The sequence below is a fragment of the Numenius arquata genome, chromosome 6 (genome assembly GCF_964106895.1).
Source record: "Numenius arquata chromosome 6, bNumArq3.hap1.1, whole genome shotgun sequence".
NCBI classification, from domain to species: Eukaryota; Metazoa; Chordata; class Aves; order Charadriiformes; family Scolopacidae; genus Numenius; species Numenius arquata.
This window is the reverse complement of record NC_133581.1, coordinates 1,324,023-1,343,650: the sequence shown is the minus strand read 5'-3', so window position 1 is coordinate 1,343,650 and position 19,628 is coordinate 1,324,023. Positions and strand designations below refer to the sequence as shown.

At 44.8% G+C, this 19,628-nt stretch overlaps 1 protein-coding gene across 1 annotated transcript; it reads left to right on the top strand.

The window, feature by feature from the left end:
* The first annotated feature begins 5,208 nt into the window (after window positions 1–5,208).
* GATD1 (glutamine amidotransferase class 1 domain containing 1) lies at window positions 5,209–14,524 on the top strand. The gene is made up of 8 exons (XM_074149072.1): window positions 5,209–5,320; window positions 6,911–6,987; window positions 7,376–7,481; window positions 8,021–8,128; window positions 8,752–8,846; window positions 10,014–10,107; window positions 11,971–12,082; window positions 12,630–14,524. The coding sequence occupies exons 1-8, from the start codon at window positions 5,209–5,211 to the stop codon at window positions 12,634–12,636; spliced, it is 711 nt and encodes a 236-aa protein (XP_074005173.1). The 3' UTR covers window positions 12,637–14,524.
* The last annotated feature ends 5,104 nt before the right edge of the window (window positions 14,525–19,628 follow it).

Sequence of the window (19,628 nt, the reverse complement as noted above, 5' to 3'; positions counted from 1 at the left end):
CACAGGGCCTTGAAAATTCCCAGCTCATTCCACTAACCACGGTAATTAGCCGATACCCACAGCCTGCAAGAGGTGTGACAGATCACACCCCCTGGCTTTCCAAACGCACGGGTTCAGCTCCAACATGTTGGACCAACACCTTACTCTTGTTCCCGTTTCTCTTTCAGCTGCTCCCAGCTTGAAATTCACCCTCCCATTCTTTTTCCATGTCTCCTGACGCAAAGCCCCAGCGCAACGCACCAAAAGTAAAGTTCCAGGTTCTCTCTGTCTGTGCCCGACGATGCTACAGAACCAAAACCCCCAGCGGGAAGAGAGGAATCTTTAATCCCCTTTGCAACAGTAAAGACCTGCATCGTATCCTTGGTTTTTGCCACAGCAGCTTCAAGCAGTCAAGTTTCCAGGGCAATTTGACAAGAACGAGGGTGCCATATAATTTTGTCACCTTAAAAAACAAACCAACAAGCGAATAATTTGGCTTTACTAAGTTTTGAGCAGCCCTTCTTCAGCCTGGTGCCTTTTCCCAAGTTACTGGTTAGGACCCTTTCGATCGAAATCTTCAAAAGGTGCAATCTCAACTTTCCAGCAAAAAACCAACTCTCTCTAGTGGTAGGTGCAGGTTGTTTACAAACTTGTGGAGAAACTCAAATTGTAGAAAGGGAACTCGAAGGTCAGATTACAGGGGATTTTTTTTTTCTTTTTTTCTTTCAATTTGCTCAGATTTTGTTACTTTTCCAGTGACTGATCCAAAGCCCTCGGAAGTCAGTCGGGAAATGCCTGCTGCTCCCTTGGAAGTCCCAGGCATTTTCCCAAGGACGTCGGTGGGTTTTGAGTCAGCCCCTGAACGTGTTTTCCAAATGATGGTAATTTTCAGAGTGACACCTTGATTTTTTTTTTCCCTGTACAAACAGACCTGCTTGTCACTTACACACATTTACCTGTGTTCAAACATACAGGTTTGGTTTGGGTTTTGTTTTTTTTGGTTTTTTTTTGCTTTCAGAAACAATATGCTGCCAGACACATTTCCTGGAGGGAAATGGACACCTACCTACACACAAAGCTATACAGCTAATTTATACCTTGTTGAATTTATAATCTTGTCTATGCTTCTATGGACACTTTGTATGGGCTGCAGCTCAAATCCTAAAATAGTCAAGAATTTTTCCTTTCCCATATAGTATTCTATTTACTTTGACTTAAAAAAAAAAAAGCGTATAAATGCAATAATGCAGGTAGACTAGAAATACTAGATTGAAAATTAAAGTAGTTTAGCTTGTCCCATTGTGACTGACAGTGTTGTACGACACCCAACGCTGTACCCTAACATTTTCCAGGCTTTCTATGTAGCTGAATCTAGTATTAGCTTTGAAAACCCATTGTATGAGTGGTGGGTGGATGGGTTGGAAACGTGTGCTCTCTACACACTGTATGTTACTCACATCAGAAGCTGTATGGCCACTCCATATGCTGTGAAACTGTAAATGATTCCCAATACACCTGTAACTCTTACCAGGATTGTGAGAAATAAACTATATATAGAGATATATATACACACATAGAGATATTGTATACTTCCTCATGTCAGCATCTTTGTGTATGTGGGTGCGTGAGTGAAAATGGCTATTCTCCCTCTCACTCCTTACTCGTGGCCGTGTTTCCTGCAGGCTGATTATTTGCTAGCATTAACGAGCCCAGGGAGACCTGTACAAAAAGGCAGCCCCTGCCCCAAATAAAGGCCAGCCTGGCCAAGGAAAGCAGGCGAAGGAAAAATATTGTTATTCCCACATAGGAAATAAAGCGTAGAACAATTAAATGATTTACCCAGAGCCACAGAGGAAACTCTGCAGTGATCCCCTGTCCTGCAGGCTGGTCTCCAGGCTTTGCTGCACAAAACTCTCACCTCTCCCGTGTCAAATTAGAGTGTGCTCCCATTTCCCTGGTTTCGGTTTAAAGTTGGCCCGGGAGCATCTGTCCTCACAAGGAGCAAACCACCCCCTGAGCACCATAAGGGTCCCCGCACATCAGCCTGAGCCAGGGATTGATTCCTGCCAGAGGGGAGGAGGGTTTCGGCAGCACACATCACTGCTGTCACGTCACACCAGCTCCGAGCAGGGTCTCTGCTGAAGTCCGCAGCCTTTTGGAAAGGAATCTCTTGAGAACTGGGAAGACAAATATTGTAAACTCCTTGGGGTCAGGAGAAAGGGGCAGCCTTTAGTTGTAAAAGCTTTAATTATCTGACATTTTTGAGCTGAGGACTCACATTTTAGCTTGTCTTTGATATTCCTAAGAGCAGGAGAGCAAATAAATTCTTTTCTGAGTCTGAATCCTGACTCGGAGAAGCTGGGGTGGGTGGATGCCTGGCCCTCCCCACTGTTCCCAGTCAAGGTGTGGGAAATAGGGCATTCATTGGGCCAGTGCGGTGTGGATGAGGTGTCTGGGCAGAGATGGCAGCTCTGCCCGGGCTGTGGGACAGCACAGCTTCAGGGGAACTGAGGTTCTTCTTCCGTTCCTCATCCCTCTTCCAGCGAAAGCCTGGCCCATCTCTTGACAGAAGAAGGTGGGGAGGTGGCAAGGACGGACGGCAGCGGGTGACGCTCCAACTGAGAAGGTTCCCCGGTGATTTGTAATCAGTGGAGGCACCTGCACAAAGTGTCCTCCTCGGCTGCCGTTGGCTGGAGAGAAGGAGGATCGGGCTGGGGAATCTTCCTGTCCTGTCCCCTTCAAACAAAAAAAACGTGTTTCCTTCAAACAAAAAAATAATGTGGCTCCGCTCTCACTGCCAAGGATGGCAGCAGCACAGGCATGTCGGTGCGGTTGTGGTGCCAACTGGGAGAGCCAAGCTCAGGGCTTTCAGACACTGGTTTGGGTATCTTCCACCCACCCCTTCCCTGTTTCGTCTATTTCCCTCCAGATATTTACAGAAATCTAAAAAGTAGGAATAGCAGAGGCTGTGTTTACAATTATCTTAAACTATGCATTGCTTTTCCCTGCTCCCTTCTACTCCAGCCATCATTTAACCACAGAAAACGAGGCAGTGCCAAATCCCCATGCTTTAAACAAGAAAGGCCAGGGTTACGTTTTACCAGGCTGGGTTGGCAGAGAAAGCTCTCAGCTGGTTTAACGTAACCCTAACGCCCAGGCGCTATCAAAACCAGCAGCAGCCAATAATTTATATCATCCTCGTGATCCTGCCCCGGTGCTAATTACTGCTCGCGCTTGCTAACCTCCCCAATTAAGCAGAGAAGGGGCTGCGAAGCGTATCTGGCACTTGCTGGGAGAGAATTCAGCAGAAGAGCATTTGCAAAGGGTGCTCTGGTGACGCAGAGGCGCTGGCACCTACTGAGCAGTGGAGATCAATTATTAAGACATCAATGTATAATTTAATCTCCCAGCAGCTGGGGATGCTCTCACACGCATTGGTTTTTTTTTTTTCTTTTTCTACGTCTTCACTTTAAATCTGAAGGAGCAGGATTTGAGAAAGCAGTTTTCCTTCTGCTCTTGGAGACGGAAAATTAACCACTGGATTCACAAGCGAGGAATAAGGAGCATAAACGTGATGCTCTGTGCCATAAGGGCTCAGGGGGGGCACGACGTCCCTCACGCGGTAGCTAAACTGAATAGCGAAAGATACACTTTGGGTTTGTTTTTTATCTAAAAAATCATTTTCTGGTAGCTAAGCCGGCGCAAAGAGAGAGGAACATCCAGGTATCTCTGCAGTAAACCAGCCTCCGGTGTCAGAACACACTTTTGGAGAGGAAAGGAGACAGACGGACAAATGACTGAAGCGACGGACAAGCAGAGAGCCTGGCGGCATAAGCCCCATTTCCTCTGGGAAACCAGGCTGGAAATAAGTAAATAAATAAATAAACAAAAATAATGGCAGAATTGTACTGTCTTCATTTTATATCTATCATTTTATAATGGCATTTTCTCTTTGTCATACACTAGCCACCATCAAGAGATAAGTCTACTAAATTAACACAGAGACAAAAAAATGCAAAGGCAGAAACTGAACAAGGTTTACAAAAATTAACTTTTCCCCCGGTTGAGCCACAGAGCCAAAAGCAGTGACACCTGCAATAAACGCACATTTTTCTTGAAGAATAATGGCTCATTAAAGAAGAGGCACCCACACAAAGAAGGCGATCTGGGACCAGAGGGATGGGAAGGATAGTTTCAGGAAGGTTTGGATGACTTTATTTAGTCTGCAATTCTGATGCTCATTCCAGCAGCTCCAGGAAATGGCCCAGTTCTTCATCCATGTTTTTCACCCATCTTTTTTTTTTTTTTTTTCCAGCAAACTGCTCTGACAGATCCCGTGTTCATCTTGTACCATCCTGTATAACATAATTTAGTTGTGGCTTCTTCAGGGATGTGAAAGAGTACAACGTCCCTCTGATCCTCCTGCAGCATCTTTGGGGTTATTCATCCCGAGAGGGAGAGGTTTCAAGAGCAAAACCTGAGGGATAACTTAAAAAAACCCTTAAAAACAGCTTAGGCCAGCAATGGCTAAGCCAGTAACTTAAAACCAGCTTGGTCTTATCAACTGAGTTTTATTCCTCCTTATTTCATGTCACAAACACATCACTAGCGCAGTAACACATGATCCATGGTGGCCTGGGCTTCTTGGGAAGGCTCCCGGTGTTTTGTCGGCTGAGGAAGGATGTTGTGTCATTGGAGCAGAGAGGTTTGAAACCCAGCACTGCAGCTGGATGCGGCCTCTCAGCTGGGCATCGAAAATTAGCTGACATTTTGACATTAAGGCCTGCTTTTTCATTTCCAACTCACAACGTGGTGTCAGACTTCCCCTTCTCTGAGGTGGGGTGGTCCCTACTCAGTGTTTCACTCCTATTGGCTAGCAGTATTAATTCGACGAGGAAAAAAATACGAAAAATTAAAAAAAAAAAATAAAATCAAACCCCAGTGTAAAACCTGACAAGGAAAACTGCCATACTGCTGGAGCAGAGCTTGAGGAGAGCCACTAAGGACACCACCACGCTGCCTATGAAGGGGAAATAAAGCAGGGCGGTTGGTGCACGGTGGCGGAGCGGAGGCAGCTGGGACGTGCCACCAGGTGGCCGGCATGACCCGCCGCGGTGCCCCGGAGGGGTTAAAAGGCACGGCGGCCCGTGACGGCCGCTCCCCTCAGCGTTCCCGCCTCAGGCGCCGCCGCGCGCCTCACCCAACGCCCGCCGCCGCCGCCCACTGCGCATGCGCGGCCTCATGCGGAGACGGCCGCCCCCCCCGCCGCCGGGCCCCGCCGCCATGTCGGACCGGCTCGGCAAACCCACCTGCCTCATCGTCGCCAGCGCCGCCGCCGCGGGTGAGACGCTCTCGGGGGATTAAACCCCCCTCCCGTAGGGGAAACCCTCCCCCGTCCTGCCGGGCCCCGGCGCTCCCTTCGTGCGACCTTCTCCGGCCTGCGGGATCCCTGCGGTCCCCGGCTGGGGTGCGGGCGGCCGCGCTGTGAGGCCGGTCCCCGGCCCGCGGGGCCCTTTGAGGGCCGCTGCGGTTCTCTGCTGGGCCCTGCTCCGCACCGGCGGGCAGACGGGCTGCTCCTGCACCTGTGCGGTGCACAGATGTGCTCGCTTCCCGTAATCGCTCATCTGCCCTGCACATGCACATGTGCCCGCCCCTCTGCACAGCTGTGCTTCAAGGGGAAACCGCTGCCCGAGCATCCGCACAGCGGGTGTGGTGTCACACACGCTGTCGGGCACGCTTCCTCCTTCCTCAGGCTCGACCTGAGGTTTCCTGCAGCAGAGTTTCAGGCGTCGGGTTCTATAAAATAATTAATTTAATTGAAAAGTACGGTAGCAAGGACAGCCTGGGCTGGGGTGCATCCAAAGATGGTTTAGTGATGGTTTTTGTCAGTGTTAGGTTGATGATTGGACTCGATCTGGAAGGTCCCTTTCAATTTAGGCAACTCTGTGGAAGAGAGGGACCCCAAACAAATCCCTGGGCAATTATACCCTTGTGATATCTACACCTGCCCCTCATGTGCTGTCTCTGCATCTTTTAGTCCAATGGTGATTTTTAGACTGGGGTCTTTTAACGTCTTACTGGATTCTTCTTCTGTGTCCAGGCATGCTCTTGTTGATTTGCAGTTTCAGATCAGGGTTGCCGCCTCCTAATCTTCTGGTTCATGTTCCTTGTGCACCAGCACTCACTGGCAGAACATGGAGAACTGAAGAGTCCCAGACTTGTGTGGGATACCAACATCTTTTCCATACTAAAAGGCTAAACGCAGTACTGTATCAGCTGCTAGGAAAATTGTTGAGAAAAATAACTTGTGGCCTAAAGGCTTCAGCAAATCTAGCTACTCAACCTAAGTAAAGCTAGGCAAACAACACAAATCATACCGTATTATAATCCTAAATTATTTATCCTAATATTAATGCTTATTTATGCTAAACAGCTAATATCCCTCAACAGTGCTGTTGAATGCCTGCTGGTTTTCCCCTCTGCGCATACCTGCTGCTGAGCACACGCAGCCGAGCTGCGTTTGCATGTATACCTGGAGGAAACTGAGTTCCACCAAATTCCCTTCACTTCTGCTTTCCTTCCTTCTTTTTTCCCCCTGTAACCCTTCAGCCTGGGCAAACAGAATACCTTCATCATGTATTTCTCAATACATAGCTCACCTATAAGGAAGGCTGTGCATTTCTTACATCTTAAAATAACCCTGTGAAATGACTGAGAGATGTAGCACTCAGGGATGTGTTTTAGTGGTAACTTGGCAGTGCTGGGTTAGTGGTTGGACCTGTTGATCTTAAAGGTCTCTTCCAACCAAAATGATTCTATGATTCTAATCTATATGATGAACAAAAATACCAAGCTCCTGTACTTTATTTAATAAAACTAGTGTGGATGGGATTAAAAATATTTCCTTAAATTGTTGGAATCTGTTTTTCAGGTGTGTCAGCCCAGTCCTTCCTTCACTGCTTTACGCTGGCTAGCTCTGCTTTTAATCTGCAAATTGCAACTCCTGGGGTAAGTAAAAGTAGGCAGTTACTGTGATTTCAGTCCGAAACCAATTGATACCTCAATTGATGAGACAGAATTATACTAAACTTTTTTGAGAGGTGTTTTATTGGCTTTACAGATTTTTTTTTTTACAGTTTCTTTAAATTTTGTTTTCTTAATATTAGGTGAATGCATGCTTCTTATAGTATGGTTTTGAACCTTTCTGTTTAGTTCCTGTTATCCACAAAGAGTGGAGGGAGAACTATTAGATGAACTACTTCAGTGGGGAAAATGGAAAACTGCAGGTTTTTGAGAGCTAAAGTCTCTCAAAATACCACATGGTCATCCTTCAAGAAAAGTGGTGGGTGCCTGTGCAGGGATACTAACGACAGTCTTTGAACCCTGGTTTCCCTAGGGAAAGTCCATTGATTTTGTGGATGTGAACGAGAGCAACATGCGCTGGATACAGGACTTTCGTATGAAATCGTACGCGAACCCTGCCAAGTTGGAGTCCATCGATGGTACGGGCTTTGCTGTTGGTCAGTGTGTCATCTCCATTTATCAGGGAAACAAATGCTTCATAGTGTTAGGTCTTTAGGGAAGAACGACACAAAAAAGGCATAAAACTTAGGTTTTAAGGGGAAGCCCTGTCAGCTACAGTTGCTAGTTTTTGTTATTAAGAGGAAGCCCTGGCAACTACAGTTGTTATCTTCTTATCTTGAATGGGTAATTATCTTATTTTTTATATATATATATATATACCTGCTATATATATATTGTTTTTTTCTTAAAATAAATATTTTGCTAAAGTAGAAGCTAGCAGACATAATGGGATTAAGCTTTGTATGTGTAAGAATGTCTCATTAAAAATGGATGTTCTTTGTCCTTAAAAGGAACTTTTTCTCTACTCCACATAGATCTATTAGTTTCTGTAGTTCATTCAGTTGATACAGATTTTGACTGATATTGTCTTAATTTTGTCCAATCTGAAATGGGTTTATGATGAAGCTTTCTGGATGTTACTTGTGTTGCGATTAGTTTATCCTTTCCTCCTCACTAGGCGCTAGATACCACGCGCTGCTGATCCCAAACTGTCCCGGGGCTATGACGGACCTTGCAAACAGCGGGTACCTGGCTAAGATATTGCAGCACTTCAGCGCTGAGAACAGTAGGTGAACATCATTAGATGTTTTCTTAAATAATATAGTACTACCCGACTGTTCGTGTGAGACTGTTACCTTCCAATGACTTAGAAATGTTTACATCATTGAAGAGCATTCAGAACTTGAAAGAGCTGCTTTAGAGAAATGTGTCTTCTCTTAAATGTATCCTCTTTATGTAAATGTATATTAAAAAATATCAGTAGCTTTTCAGTGCTTGTGTCAGAAGAGGGTTCTCTGCCTTACAGGGTACGGAAATGGAATCCCACTGACTTGGAGAGAATAAGGGTCAGAGCCAAACGTGGGATGTACCAGCATCTTCGTTAAGGCTGTAGATACTTAAGACTCACGTGTGCTTCTCATTTACCATTTGACTATGTGTTTTTCTCTTTGACTGGTGCTGTCACTGGACCTGGAGTTAACAGCTGGTAAATCTTTGCAAGACTGGAACAATTCTTATTGTAGTGTGCAGGAAAAACCTTGCAGCGTAAGAGAGTATAAACAGTGCAGTATAACTTAATTGCAGGGGGCAGGCATCATGCTGTAACATGAAGAATCTCATGAACACTCGTGTGTTTTGGCTATTTGAAGATGCTCACAGCGTCTCAAAGATGCTTTGCTTTTTCTGTAGAGCCTATCTGTGCGGTTGGACATGGCGTTGCAGCTTTGTGTTGTGCCACCAATGAGGATAAATCCTGGGTATTTCAGGGATACAGCCTCACGGGGGTAGGTTGAGCTTTTCACCTGACTTCTGCTGTGTGGGTGCCTGTGATTTCAGGTGCTGGGTCTTATCCTAGAACTTTCTACAAACGTAAATCATCAGTTTGGTGCCCTTGGTTTATGTGCAAGATACAGAGAGTTGTCGTTGGCAAGGGGGCCCAACACCAAGTGTGTGAAGGGATTGTCTCACTTAGCTGTCCCGTGGAGAGTGTTTTCCTTCCGATTGCTCAGTAAACTTTAAACTGAATCAATGAAATGCTGGAAATGACTGCTGCAGCTCCTTGGATTCATAGTTGAGGGGCTTTTAAGAATTACTTTTTTTGGTTTAATGAATACTGGAGATATATTTCTCAAGGGGCTTTTTCATTTTAAAAGGTAGAGGAAGTTTTAGGAAAAAAAGCTGTTTGTACAGACTGACTTGTAATTCAAAAAGTAGCTGGATACTGTTGATGTTTCATTTAATGTCCAGTCTCTCACCTCACACACCATTCCTACAGCAGTTGTACCTTTATGCCAAGAGGATACAAACCTCTACAGTACAACTCTGAGGGTTGAAAATTAACATACAAAGTTAAGAAATTAAGTTTATGGGACTCACAAAAGCTATCAATGTCCCGATGTGCTTGTATTTGGCATTACAATCCATGATAAAATATTTAAAGTAAATGGCATGATATGGCCCAGATATAGTCGCTATGGAAACCATGAAATTAAAGTTCTTCCTGTGCCTACAAAAACCAAACTAAGTACTCTTAATTTTTCTCTCTTCATTTAAGCTGTTGCCTGTACTCATTCCAAAGCTGAGTACTGTTATTTGGGCTCTGCAAGTGGCTCGGCATTTGTGTCCAAATGTTTGTGTCCAACAGCCAAACAGGTCTGCGTTTCCGTGAAGTTAATTGTGTTCACTGTTTGGTTGATGTGCAGAAATTGCTTGTTTCGTTCTTTCTCTTTATATATCACATAAGAATTTTCAGTTTGCTCCCTACAGGAAATCCACAGAAGCTGCCTGTGGTCAATTGGTTTTATGCTTTGCTCCTGTTCATTTCCTGTATACAGTTCAGAGAATTGTAGGGGGAACAGAAAAAATAAATTGCAGGTGGAAGTATATGTTGGTTTTGCTTGGCTCTTTTTATAAAAAGCAAGACAGACTAATTTTCTTTTGATCTTTTTCAGCCCTCTGTGTACGAACTAGTAAGGCAGCCTAATTTTGCCAGTTTATCCATTATTGTGGAAGATTTCGTGAAGGATTCTGGAGCTACATTTAGTGGTATGTCGCTTTCTTATTGTCCAGCACTTCACCTTTGGTGGCTGCATTTTGCAAATGACTGTTTGCGTGCCAATTTTACACCAGCTGAACAGGATTCTGACAGGATATCTCATCTTGCATTTCCATTTCGTGGATATAAACAAATACCCTAGTGGATTAGAAACGATGAGCGTTCTAAGAATAAATGCTGCAAAATGCTGTGTGTGGAGAAGTAGGGCAGTACGGCACAGCACACTGATCGCCGTGCTTTTACCCCACGGTAAATGTGGGGTCGTGTGTCCTGCTGTGAAAGCAGAACATGGGGTGTGCATTAATCTGCAGATGCACAGTCCACCCCTGCAGGAGAATGATGTCTGTACGTAGGTGCCGTGCTGCAGCCTCTTCCTCACTGCATGGTGGGGAGCACGTGCTCTGCCAGGAGAGGTTAAGTTCTGGATTTTGGGATTGTCTTCTGTTTGACCAAATGCTGTGTTATTTAAAGCTGGAGGCTCTCTACTGAGTGATTCTGGTTCCTCTGGTAAGTTGTCTTTTACCATCAAGTGTTTCACTCAGATCTGATTTGTAGTATTTTTCTTGTTTTGTTACTAGTAATTTGATTAATTACTATTAGGCAAAATGTAGAAGTTTGACTTTTGAACTGCAAAATCTGAAGTTCTGGCCTGTGTGGGAAACTAAATCCATTAAAGCACAAGAATGTCACTCTTTTTTTCCCTAGGTTATTTCTGGATGTGGAGGGAAAAGTGTCATTTTCCTTTACACACTGCTTTCTTGCAATACTGAAGAGCGACAGGGAGAATTAAATAATAAGCTATAAATGTCTCTCTTCAATTGCAGCTGTCGTTCAGTTTATTTTTTTTTTTTAGGTAATTTTTTAGAATCTGTCCTTAAAGAGAACAATGAGATGCCTGTGATATTTAAGTCACCCTTTTTTCAACAGATTAGTTGCCATCCGTTGAACTGGTACAATTTGAAGTGACCAGATTAGAGATTACACACATGGCATGGACAGGAAACAGAACCGGGATCCTAATGCCATGCATCTATTTTTCGCTAAGAAGAAATGCCACTGTCTTATCAAATTGCTGTCTATTTGCTTAATCCTCTTCCATCCATGCTGCTGTCAGCCTGTTTCTGTGGTTAAATGGGATCTTGATGCTTTTGGAGTGAGCTGCTGCCGCCACCTTCTGTAGAATGGGTTTAGTACTGACAGTTTGAAAGCTGGTGTTGCCGTGGTACCTGTTTTGTCACATGTGCTTGGTTGCAGTGGTACTGACAAAGGAAGCAGGAAGAAGAAAAGCCTGTGGGGTTTGAAGGCACTTAGCCTGTATTTAGACAGTGGCTGGGAGAGGGAGAAGGAAATATGAGTTGTTTGTTACTGACAGAATAATGGTTCTATCTGGAATGATACTGAACCGTTGCTGGTAGATATTAACACATCAGGGTATTATAATTGGCCAGAAAGTATCTCCCCTCAGGCTGTTTGTAGCTTGGTGATTGCAGCTTTGATGTCTTACATAAAGAGTTTATATTGTATTGCAGGGTAATTACAACTTTTAAAATATATACTTTGAGGCTTTTGTTATGAAAATGTCTTGATATATGCACTTTACCCATCTGATGTTCATTGATTCAAGGGACCAGCCCTGCTGTCCTTTCAGAGAGGACTTTCAAGTGACATCGTTTCAGGATCAGGGGCTCAAGATTGTTCATATCTGTGGGAGTTATAGATCAACATAGCAGTCACCCAGCTAATCTGTCTGATCAAAATAGTTACCTTCTGTGTTAGCTCTACCAGAGATGTGATACTGAAACTGAAGTGGTGCCCACTAACACGATGGGTGTTGCTTTTTCTCCTGGGTTTAGCCAGCAGTCCGGATGCTGTGCACGTCGTGCTGGACAGGCACCTGGTGACAGGACAGAATGAGAATTCCACTCTTCCTGCCGTCCAGAATCTTCTTATTCTTTGCAATGTCAGGTGAGGCAATATGGGAGATAAGAACGAGGAACAGACAGTGGGGAGCATCTTCTAGTTCCAGGAGTATTGTCCCCCGAAAGAATCTTTTTTTCCCTTGGTTGACAGCTGAAGTGTGTATCCTCTTTTATCTAGCAATTCAGTCAGTTATGTCTTGCTTGGTAAAAAGCATTTGTGATTATTAAAAAAAAAAAAAAATTAATAGGGTAAAATGGGTTGGGAAATGCATAGCTATCTAAGATTGGTGAAGTAAAATGCAGAATAGGCTCCACGAAACATTTCTGTTAAGAGAAACATCTCTTGTGTGTTGTTCTTTGTGCTTTGGCAAGTTAGCATTTAGTCAGCTGTAGTTTAGAATACTGGGAATGAATGGATTTAATTTCTTTGGTAATGGCTTGGCTGTTTGACTGTCTGTCATCTTATCACGTAGAAGAACACATCTAAATAACCACAAAAAATTTTCTTTTGTTCAGGTGAATGTGTGTTAGAAGTCCTGTCCCGGCTGTGGACTAACAGGTCGTGTCATGTTTGGATGTGTTTCATTCAGCAGGAAATGAAGGAGCGGGTCTCTTTGCAAATGGGATGGATGAAGAGCCAGCAGGGCTAAGGATTTGCTTGGCTGTCAACTGGATAAAACAGTCCTCTCAAATTCATTCTGGACTCTGAAGTGGCTGTGATAGTGAAGCGGCAATGTCAGGTTTTGCATATATAGAGTGGATGAAGGTTATGAATAAGGAAACTTTGAAGTGCATCACGCTTCAGAAGCAACCTTGCCTTTTTGTTGCTACATCTTTTTTCACCGCTTCTCTCTAGACCCTTAATTTACAGATGTGGGAACTGTGGCTTGTTAAAAAAAAATACATATTTGGTGCTATGAATACAAATTGCTGAAGCCGAAGACCCTGCTCGAGGCTGATCATTAGTAACTCTGCCCCAAAGAGGACCTGGAACTCTGTGAACCATCTGGCACTTGTGTTTCAAATATCAAAATCTACACCCAGAACTTCATTGAAATGCAAGATGCGTTCTCACCTTGCTTTTGGTAGGTCACAAAGTTACCGTCTGAACTCTGAAATGTGTCTGGGACACTTGGATGTACTTGGAATAGGATGGAAAATGCTTATCTGAACTCTGAATAAAGCAGAACCAGTTGTTTGAAGGCAGCTCCCTGCGGTGATACTGGCAGCATAATGTGCCCTTGTTTTCTTCCATGTCTGTTCACGTTATTGGACTTGTGTTTAAAAAGTTTGCTCAGCTGTTTTTAAATGGTCTTCTAACTGGTTATCTGTCCTTCTTTGTGGTGCTTATGTTACGGGTTTTGTTCTCTTTGGAATGTTTGAAATATTTCTCTCTGGCAAGTACATTGCGGTTGTCTCTTGCTGGAATTCTGTGGACAAAGGAAGAAAAAAATGGAGGCAGCTACTGTGGATCACGTCTTCTGAGGAACCAGCTGTAAGATGGAATCTGGCCTTTTCTTTCCTTTTGAGCAGCAGATGTGGCTTGCAGTTGAGCATGAAAAGGAATAATGTGACCAAAAATATTTTCTGCTGTTTCAGGCTCAAACATAATAAATCTCTGGGAAAGCAGATTGACATTTTTCCTTCCCACTTGGAACTGAGGGCAACATTTCTGCAGTGCTCTGAGGGAAAGGACCTTTGTGGTTGCATTTTTTTTTCTCTTAACAGGATAATATGATATATTGGTTATAACCAGTCATCAAGCAGGGTAGTCCTGTGTTTTTTCTGTACAAATTCAATTTTTTAGTTCTATCTGAAGAATTTGGTGTGATTTTTAAAAGATAATCTCCTATGGGATTTGTTGGGTCTTCTACTGTTATATTCTGGAGCCCAGCTTACAGATTTTTTGGCTTTGATAGAAATTAAAATTAGGATTTGAAATGAAAATTGGGCTTTGATAGAAATTGAACTATCAAATAGCTTTGATGGCTTAAATCCTCGTTCCTGACAAGTCTTCTTGGGGATTTGTTGACCTCTGTCACCATCAGGGCATACGCTAGTGGGCTGTCTGCTGAAAGGATGTGGCAAGTTTTTGTTTGTGCTGCAGTATTGTGTGGAATTAGGGTCGTTTAGTGTTGAACACTGTATATGTACAGCAAGGAGACACTCTCTCCCACCAAAAGCTTTATTTAAATAGAGGAGGTGAAGCTTCACGCCCTGAACTCCAGTTTTTGCCTGAGCAGGGAATTTAGTGGGGCTGAGGTCAGGAATTTGGGGTCCTGGTGGAGGTGGGTACAATTTATGTGGCTTCTGAGGCGAGGGAGCTCTGCCACCCCTGGCTGCAGCTGCACAACGAAGTCTCCTTCCTGATGTGGGAGGCTGAGAGGCTACAAGTCCATATTACCTTTGAGACTCTGCTTCCATTTGACTTTGTCAAAAATCACTCAACCTTTCATTGCCTGCCTGTAAAAACAGAATATCGCTGTCTACCCTGTGTCCTGTTTTCATTCCTTAATTGTGAAGCTCTCTCTGGGCTCATCCATAAGCTGCCAGGTGAAGAAACATTATTCAGACCATTACAGGCTTTCATCAATTCTCTGTTGTACTATTTTTCCTTAGTTTGGGGCATCCAGGACCTGTTGGAACGGCTCTGTTTGTGCCTGCATCGGGAAATACACCGATGTACAAAGGAGACCGCCTTCAGAGTTTTCTTAAACTTGTTCTTCCCACGTGGGAGCAGGTAAAGAAGAGTAACAGTGTGTACCTTAATTTTTTTCACGTCATGTGTCCATTCCTATCTCCTCAGTAATCAAAACTGTCCCCGGTGTTGGAGCCGCTCTTGTGGAATGGAGTGGGAATTGCGTGATCCAGCAGAGAGGGGCCGGAGAGGTGATGGGTGCAAGTGCGTGTGCCTGCAGTTTGCTGCCGGGGTTGGCGAGAAGGATGGTGGCTGCGTGGATGTGGCCCAGCTTCCAGCGAGGAGGCAAAATGATTTTGGTAAAACATCCCCCTCTCTCACGGGGCTGGCGAGCCAGCACTGTGTCGTCTTTAGAAATCACACTGGCAAATTGTGAGCAATTAGTGATGATAGCTCTTCTAATTTCTCATATGGCATGGACAATTTTAGCCAGGGATTGAAAAAAATTATTCTGAAACTGTGGGAAAAGAAGATTGAATTAAAGTAGAAAACGTGAGGCAGTTTAATGTCTCACCAGTCACCTTCAGGGAAGTTTTATTCTGTTTATTTTGAGGGGGTGTTATGTCAGTGGATTAAAATGTGAAGGCAGTATCCATCATTTTTGCTCGTTACCGTTTGATGTCTTTTCCTTACCATCCGCACACAGAACTAATTAAACTCTTCGTTGAGAAGGATACCTGGAGAGTTTATGACCTTTTGTAGATTTTCATCTAGTTCTTCGTATTGGAAGAGCTTTCAGTGCAGCAGCAAACCTCTTGACTCCACAAAATTTTCAACAGCACATGGAGCTATTTCTGTTACTCCTATTCATTTTGAAACTAAAAGCGCTGGGGTTGAAGTACAGGCTTCAAAGGCAACAGCGTGTGTATAGTTTGGGATGTTGTAGCGTTACTTCCCTGCTTCGGTTCCATGTCAGTTCTGTTCTACAGATGTAACGATGGGTTTGGATTTTTCTTTCAATTTTTTTTTTTTTTTTTTGCTTAGAAGGTATTTACATCAAGTAAAAAAAAAAATGAAGTGACATGATGGAAAGAATAACTTTTAAACTTCCTGTGCGAAGAACTCGAATACCTGGGTCTGTATCCTCTGTACCTCGTGTGCTGTGCTTCCCTCCCGGTCAGACCCAGCAGCAGCTCAGTGAGGTGTCGTATCCCAGGCCTCCCAGCAGCAGCGTTTATCCCGAGTTTGTTTTCCACTACTTGATCTCAAAATGTCATGTTTTAAAATGGCAGGTATTCTCCTCTCCCTGGTTGTAAGGCTAGAGCACACTGAGACTGCTCAGCAGCCCAATTTTAAATACTTTTTTAAACCCAATTATGCGTAACAAGACTGTGACAAGTAGCAGCAGCTGGGTTTTGGGGGAGTATTGGCATAGATGAGAAATGTTGCTGCTTATTGCCCTCTGCCTGTTGAGCTTTATCGCTGTCCTGCCTTGTAGTATAGTTAGTGTGTTCTCTCCTTTGCCACCGTGCGTGCTGAGCTTTAGCTTAAAGTTCATTTAAAAGCTCGATGTTAATGATTCAGCGAGTGATGTGGGTTAGAAATGGCGTGGAACTGACTCGAACTGGTGAGAAATCAGCCAGAGGCGATGTCCCGGGTCCTCCAAGCGCACCAGCTCTCTACGTACTCATTGAGCACGTGTTCTGCAGCGTGATGCTTTTCCCCCTCTACCTGGCTTGAGCGCAGCGATTCCCACGCCGCAGAGAGGACCGGCTTTTGGCAACGCTTGCAAATACTTGGTGTTTCACTGTCTTTGTGATGGGTTGTTTGTAGAGGATTCTGGCATTTAAACCACGTGATGGGCCCTTTTGTCCCGAAGCCAGAAACTGCTTCTCAAACACATCGAAAGCGTCAAATCCCGGAGATTTTTCAACCCACACAAATCCCGATGGTTTCGGTGTTGGACTCTGGAGTGCGGGATGGTCCTAGGGATGTTATCAGCCAGGCTTATTTCCTAGAAATCTCTCTGTTCCTAGTAATGTCCAGTTGCTGAGTTTGTTTATTTGTTTGTTTATTTATTTATTTTATTAGGGACCCCCCCACATGAAGAGTGTTAGATCTTGTCTGGGCTTAATGCATAGGAGCATATTCTGTATTTTCCTCCAATTTTCTTATGGGCAGACATTGGAGTAGCTGCTGGAAGCCTCAGAGTGCCCCTGCAATATGTGGCACAGAAACACTTGCGGAATGAATCCAACGGGACGAGGGCCTTTCTCAGATGATTTATCCCTAGGATAATCTTTACAGCTGTAAAGAAGCATTCCTTTATTGCATCCCCGCAAAGGATTTTTTTTCACCAACAAGAAGACAACCCATGTCACTGCATCCCAGCACCACACCCCCCCACACTAAAGCTGTGTGGTCGGTCCCTGCAGGAAAGAATGTCTCTCTAAGGACTAGTTTTAAAGTGAAATTCTGCGTTGGGAGGCTGAAAATAAATGATTTTACTTCCTGGGTGAGATGTGTGGATCCTAGTGCCTCTTTTCCCAGCAGCTCTGCTCTCCTGCACCCTTGTTTCAAGAGTAGAGGGGGCGCTGGGAGCAGCACCCCCTCTCCCTCTGCACATTGGGTTGTGGAATGCAAGAGGGAGCTGAAAGAGGAAAGAAAAGCGTTTGGGTTGTGGTTTTTTTTTTTTTTCCTTTCCTTTTCCCAAAGCCTTGTATATTTGCATGGAGTTGGAGGATGAAACTGGAGACCTGCCACCAGAGGGGAAGGCTGATAACCCGGCGTTGATTGCTTCCCTGTGAGTCTTGGGATGGTGCCGCCTCCCCACAAGGTGGTGGTAGAGCTCCAGGCAGACCTTCACCTTCCTCCTCAGCCACCAGCGAACTCCATCCCCAAACTCCGAGTGCAAAGCCGTTACTTTCTTCCAAAGGACCTGTTGCTCCTGCAGCTGAAGGAGGGAAAACCTGGGCCGCCACCACCACCCAGGGCTACGGCAGCACAAACGGTGTATTAACAGAGGGTTATATACAGGCAGCCCTGCTGTAAGCAGCAAGCTGCTCCTGTGGCTTCCCAGTAATCTGTGACCAGAGTTTAGAGAACAAATCACATGAGGAGAGGCTGAGGGAACTGGGCATGTTTAGTTTGGAGAAGAGGAGGCTGAGGGGGGACCTCATTGCCCTCTACAACTCCCTGAAAGGAGGTTGTAGAGGGGTGGGTGTTGGCCTCTTCTCCCAAGGGAATAATGACAGGAGCAGAGGAAATGGTCTGAAGTTGGGGCAGGGGAGGTTTAGATTAGATATTAGGAAGAATTGCTTTACTGAGAGGGTGGTCGGGCACTGGAACAGCCTGCCCAGGGAGGTGGTGGAGTCGCCGTCCCTGGAGGTATTTAAGAAACTTGTAGACATGGCACTTCAGGGCATGCTCTAGTGCCCGAGATTGTGGGGTTGTGGGTTTGTTTTCTTTTTTGTGTGTGTGTGTGTGTGTGTGGTTGGACTTGATGATCTCAAAGGTCCCTTCCAACCATGAAGATTCTGTGATCCTGTGAGTGTCTGCTCCCCCATGCTCCTTTTCTCAGGAGGATGAGGACAGCATAGTTAGAAATCACGTCCTGAAAGCCTCAATCCTTTGTCATCTCCTAAAACACCGTGTGTAATGGTTGGATAATGGTTTTAAATTGGAAGAGGGGAGATTGAGATTAGATATGAGGAGGAAATTCTTTCCTGTGAGGGTGGTGAGGCACTGGAACAGGTTGCCCAGGGAAGTTGTGGATGCCCCATCCCTGGAAGTGTTTAAGGCCAGGCTGGATGGGGCTTTGAGTGACCTTCTCTAGTGGAGGTGTCCCTGCCCAGGGCAGGGGGGTTGGAACTGGATGATCTTTAAGGTCCCTTCCAACTCTGACCATTCTATGATTCTGTGTGTTAATGCCACCCTGCGTGATTTCCTTAGAAATCATCCCTCCTCAGCATCACCAAACCCTCTTTCTCCCCAGAGGTCTCCGCTTTGCAGTTTTTCGTTGTGCAAAGCCAAGGGCCAACCCTGAATTGTAGCAGGTTCTTTTTTAATTGTGCATTTTGAATCTCGAACAACCGAGTGAAATTGAAATGGGTGTGCTGGTGCTGACGGGGAGTTGGAGCCTGGGGGGTTGCTCTGGTCGCTTCATCTCCGGCATCAAACACCAGCAATATTCACTGATATTCACCGGAGTCACGTATCCCTGGGAGAAAGAGGCAGGACTTGCACTGCTCGGGTGCTGCAGAGGTGAAGCCGAATTCCTAGTTTCCTAGAAGGAATTTTAGAAGAAATTTCCACCTTGTCTGGGTGGTGGAGGGGTTTTACTTCTTTTCCCAGCAGCAGAGAAATTTTCTCTTCAAAAATAAATGCTGTACAGATAAGGCAAATTCGTGAGCGATGGGAAATGCAATTTGTGCAAAACGTACAAACAGGGAGTGAAAAGAGAAACAAAAGGAAAAAGGAGAGCACTAGTGTTCCCTCAGACAGTCGTTAGCGTTGATCTAAGGAGAAATTATGTAGGAGAAAACCTGGCTGGTTTGGGTGTCCTTGGGGGAAGCCTCTACATCTACGTTGGTTCGAGGAGAGAGAGGAATGGCTGTGCTGCCAAATTGCTCTTATTTTCCAGTACAAAAGTAGTTAAATCCATACAAAATAATTGGGCGGAATCACATAAGGTAAAAAATATATTCCACGGCTCCTCAGAGCTCAGCAGTTTCTTCACGCCTTTTCCCCTGGAACTGGCTGCTTTGCCTGAACTTCCCCATCCTTTTACTTCCCCATCAGCTACGCTAAAGCTAAGTTGATCTGAGCTGCCGGTGAATTAATAATTACTTGTATTGACTTAAACTACTAATTGTACCTATTCCTATTCTAGCAGTTATCACGTGCTATTTCCTATATTACCTCATACTAAATATTATTTCTAGGTCTATTCAGG